The sequence below is a fragment of the Cornus florida genome, unplaced genomic scaffold (genome assembly GCF_030987335.1).
Source record: "Cornus florida cultivar Cherokee Brave unplaced genomic scaffold, ASM3098733v1 CherokeeBrave_3.0.0_Hap2_Chr11, whole genome shotgun sequence".
Classification (NCBI taxonomy): domain Eukaryota; kingdom Viridiplantae; phylum Streptophyta; class Magnoliopsida; order Cornales; family Cornaceae; genus Cornus; species Cornus florida.
The window spans coordinates 93225181-93230382 of record NW_026775581.1 but is presented as its reverse complement, the minus strand read 5'-3'; the positions used below and the strand labels follow the sequence as shown (position 1 = coordinate 93230382).

Sequence of the window (5202 nt, the reverse complement as noted above, 5' to 3'; positions counted from 1 at the left end):
TGAAACTTCTTCTCTCCTTCTTTCAGACATTATTTAATTCAAGTCTTTTCCGCAAATTCCCTTAATTTTGAAATGAACGCCCAAAGTGATAATAAGCATCTATCACTTGAATTTAACATGACACCAAAGTAACAAACATCCTATCATTTGAATTTGGAAGAGAAAATGTATGTCCATATCACGTGGCTCACAAGTTTCTTACACTGAAAATACGTAGCGATGTATAATGGATCGAGAGTTCCCACATTTTTGGCATACAACAGTTCGTCATTTCTGCTAATATTCTGCAGTTCTAAAGTTGTTTGGAATCTTCAAAACCTCACAGCACCTCAAATGTTTGTGAGGATAATCATTTGATAAACAACAAGAATTTATTGAATTCACCTCCATATAATAAAGGAATGACACAATAAAATATTTTGTACATTCTAATTTCTGTTTCAACTGTTTTCTGTTTTCGAACTCAACGTGTCAAATTGTTCCAGAATTTCAGTTTTCCAAATTACTTCATCACACAAATGAGTTCCATAACTTTCCAGATTTACCCAGAGCACTCCGCAGATCAACGGTCAATTATCTCAACTACTTGGGATCGGTCAAGCCCAGACTGAAATCCCACAGTTTCTTTGCCAGTTCTGCATCTTTACCTAAAGCGCTCGGTTTGGCTACATTATTGTCTGAGAAATACTCACCGCTCACCCCCTTAACTTGCGGGTGCAATGCCACATAGCATGTAGTTGCTGCTCCCTAGAACCAGAACAAATGATATTAATAAGCAAAAAGTGTTTTATAGAAACATCTTAAGCAAAATAAATGGCATAAACAAGCAAACCCAGCAGGATCTTTGTTTTGAAACACAAAGATTATTGTATTCAAGGAAATTCTGCTGTGTATGTTGCATTAAATTAGAGAACATACCTGCGGAACATTTTTAAGCACATATTTACTGATCATATTTGCAATGCCTGCAAGGGACCAAAGTATTATTAGCAAATCAGATAACTGTCATATGCACTGAATAAATGAAATAACTTTTGAGCCAATTATAGGAGATGATGTGAAATGTTTTAAAAATGATCCATCAAATTCAAGCGTCATTCCAAAATTTATGAACAGAACATTTCCAATACAGTGATGGTACGGTAAACAAGTGTAACATAGCCAGAGGGAATATATAAACTAGCACGAGAAATGGTGCTCACTTCTGAATTACCAAAATGTTATCTGAGAAAAAATCTAAGAAGCACGGACACGGATACGACACGACACGGACACGGCGACACGGCAAATCCAAAAAAATTAAGACACGGACGCAGCGAATAGTGTATATATATATATATATATATATATATCAGCATTAATAATTTTTTAAAAAAAACACTGATATGTTTAGGTTGGAATATATATATATATATATCACTGATATGTTAGTATATATATATATCAACATCTTTAGGACACGGACACGGCGAATTGTGGCATCTTTAGGTTAGTATATATATATATATATCAGCATCTTTAGGGTAGTACAAAACAAAAAATAGAACATATCAGCATTAAAAAAAAAAAATTTTTTAAAAAAATTAACATATCAGCATTAAAAATTTAAAAAAAAAAAAAAAAATTCCAGAAAAGTGTGTCCGAGCTGTGTCTGAGCCGTGTCCGAGCTGTCTAAGCCGTGTCCGAGTTGTCAGAGCCGTGTCCGTGCCGTGTCCGAGCCGTGTCCGAAAATTAAAAAAAATAAAAAAATTCCAGACACGTTTTTTGACGTGTCCGACACGTGTCGGGGCGTGTCCGTGTCCGACACGTGTCGGACACGGATTCTTCACCCATTTTGGAGTGTCCGTGCTTCCTAGGAAAAAATGAATGGTTTACATATACTATTAGAAATTTAGACTTAATTCGTTTCATTTGCATTCAACATTTTATACAGATGCTTTTTCTTTTTCTTTTTCTTTTTTTTTTTTTTTTTTGGTCAGAAATCATCTCTTGCATTTTACCTCTTAAAATTGCATCCACTAATCCTTCACATTAGTGTATTCTCTAGGAGTAATATGTAGTCCATTGAACTGACATAACAGAGCCCTTATCATAGACACTTGCCCATTCTAGCTTTGATTTCACCTACTGCATTCTACAAGGTTTTATCCAGGCGCCCCTTGGACTCATGGCTACAACGTAAACTCTGGATATCCACAAGATTTGGGTTAGTTTTGGGGTAGGAATAAATTTATTCACCTGAAGTATTGAAGGTTACCAAAAATAAGGATCGGCAATGCTTGGTTAGCCAGCAAAAGGCATGGATGGTCAAACATACGAACCAAATTTGAATCCTGAGAGCAGCCAATTTGTGCAATAGTGCCAAAGGTTAATTTTATACCCAGTTTACAAATCCCAACAACTAGGTGATGACACTGTACATAAATAAGGATTTTATACTGATACAAAATAAGTAAACTTATTTTACCTAATATTTTAAAATGTGTCCCATTATATTAAAAAAAAACACTTATCAAAAAAAAAAAAAACGTAAACTTATTCATGATCCTAAACAAATAGAGAATCACCACAGGATTTGTTATGAAATTGAATCACATCAACTTGACAAGTCACAATATGGCCACGTAGATTTCTGGAGAATAGAATTAGATACAAATCATATAGATTTTACCATCAATAAAGCTATGGTGACGAAGAAGATTGGTGGCAATAGATCCAGGATGAAGTGAATTGGCAGTTATCGCCACGCCTTCTGCCTGGTTAATTGTAGAAAAAGAATCAAAAATGTAAATTAGATTCTCTCAAGCATGATAATGAAACAATTATTTATGTCTGAAACGATGGCACCAGTGACTGTTGTCATCGTTAGCACCTCGTCTGAATAAGCTAAGACCTACATGAACTCTTAATTACAAGAATTGTATACGACATTCAATCCAAAAGATGATGTAACTATTTATTTTCAGAGAAAAATAACGTTGACAGTTTGTCTCTACTTGACATAGTTGATCACTTCAAATAGATAACTTTCCTGAAGTGGTAGGGTTCAAACTTAGGTTGCTCTTAGTCGCCAGTAACATTTAAAGAGGTATTTCATGGTACTAGACCAAACAACAACAAAAGATTGTTGCAATTCAACAGAACAATCGTTTCTAGTTAAACAAAATCTGGGGGGTCAACTGTTTAAAAATCAGGGGTCAACATAATGAGAGGAATTATGCTAATCATAGAATCAAGGTAGAATGGGTTTAAATAGAAAAGTGCGTCTAAGATATTGTGTGATTGGCGTATCCCTCTAAGTACTAAAAGGAAAGTTATATAAAACAGCTATTAGACCAACCATTTTTTTGTGACAATGTTAGGCAACTAAGAAACAACATATATATTGAGTTTGACAAAAATGTGAACGAAGAGAAGAAAGTACAGAATTAAAAATCAACACATTCATGAAATGGTTGAAGTAGCAGCAATGGCAGATAAAATGAGAGAAAATAGATTAAAATGGCTTGGACATGTGCAAAGAAACAATATGTGCACCAGTTAGGAAGAGTGACATGGTCCGCATTAAGTGCGTGGAGAAGGGGAAGACCCAGATTAATATGAGCAGAGTTCGTAATGAAATAATAACATGTGGTTTGACTAGTGCCATAACAATGGAGAAAAATGGAAAAATAAGATTCGTGTAACCGAGCCCAAGTAGTTGGAAAAAGGCTTTCTTGAGTTGGGTCAAGTACTAGAGAGAGAGAGAGGAGAAAGTCTTAAACATCTTGTCTTCCCTGCCAAACTGAAGTACTAGATGTATCACTAACACGGCTGCTTAAGAGTTGAGAAGATGTCAAATATGCAGAATGAAAATGTGGATAACACTTCTTCTCTTTTGGATTAGTACTACACACAAACATTTGTCCCAGTCCAGAACTTGCCTTCATTGGGGTGGAAGGATATACCATAATTGTACGTGGTTGACATATATGATATATGATAGCAACAACTGAATGGGCTAGAGGCCTATAACCTATTAGACCAATAGTTTTAGGATACCGTGATATAACCAAAGCAGAAATAAAACATTGTATTATCACAGAGAAAAAAACCATTTAAACTAAAACCAGTGTAGTTGCTAACCACCCTTCACAATTGGGGACCTACCACCTCCCTCAAGGCTTTGGTGGGCAGTGGACTGAGAATGTTGTTTATGCGCGCGCATTAAGAGCATCACTAGGGAAATTGCTAAAACTTGTGAAATAGTAGGCAAGCCATAGGCCAGTTGTTACAGATTCTTGTCCGACATAGGGTAGGGTTGGGTTATAGGCTTGCAAGGGGGGTGGGGTAAGACAACAACACCTAATAGCTTAAGCTTTTGGGTTGAATGGAGAGTGTTGGCCCGTTACAAGTGGTATTAAAGAAGGCCCAGTCCCTTATCCAATGCCATGCCAAACGCCCACACTGAGGTGTCGATGTCATTAGCGGGTCCCTTGCCGGTGGGGCGAACGAGTAGGCAGGGAGGTCCGACCACAACAAAGGCGTCGCGGGTTCACGCGGGGGAGAATGTCATGGATTCTTGTTCCACATCAGGCGGGGACGGAATGGGATCCGGGCTTATAAGGGGAGTAGGCAACACCACCTAATAGCTTGAGCTTTTGGATCAGATGGCAAGCACGGCTCATTACACTGAATGATTCTCTCTGCTGCTAGCACTTCTCACCAACACGATTTGAGTCCTGCTGTCTTAGGAGATGATTCCACTACTGATTCTCTGATACTCCAATGGAAGGGATACAATGCCTTCATTCAACAGGCTCAGCAGATTTCCATTGACAACATAACTTTCAGGCACAGAGGTACATACCGCCGAGTGAGGGCGTGGTCCCCCACTGATTTATTATTATCATTATTTATTTATATTTTACATTAGATACCTAAAATTTTGTTAAAATCCTAGTAATGCCCCCACTGAGTTTTTAGTAAACCCCATTACATATCCCTGCCCCCATGCCCCCCTCCTCTCTCTCTCTCAGTGACGCACCAGGGACCCAGCATGCATGATGCCATGACCGTCGCACCCCCATGAAGCTTGGCCCTTGATCCCCCACCATTGTCAATTAAAGCACTAATAAGTTCTTTCACCTCAGTTACAGTGATGCTTAGCCTTTGTTTAAGGCCACCCCTCAAATAATTTTCTGGCTTTGTCACTGGTTATCG

At 37.8% G+C, this 5202-nt stretch overlaps 1 protein-coding gene across 1 annotated transcript in view; it reads right to left on the bottom strand.

The window, feature by feature from the left end:
* Positions 1–352: 352 nt before the first annotated feature.
* The window catches only part of LOC132282393 (short-chain dehydrogenase TIC 32, chloroplastic-like), a 9083-nt gene continuing 4233 nt past the window's right edge, over positions 353–5202 (bottom strand). The window contains exons 6-8 of the mRNA XM_059784062.1: positions 2672–2756; positions 919–965; positions 353–747 (exon numbers count right to left, since the gene is read on the bottom strand). Of these exons, the coding sequence (XP_059640045.1) occupies positions 583–747; positions 919–965; positions 2672–2756 (297 nt within the window). The 3' untranslated portion in view covers positions 353–582. The remainder of the gene's footprint in view (positions 748–918; positions 966–2671; positions 2757–5202) is intronic.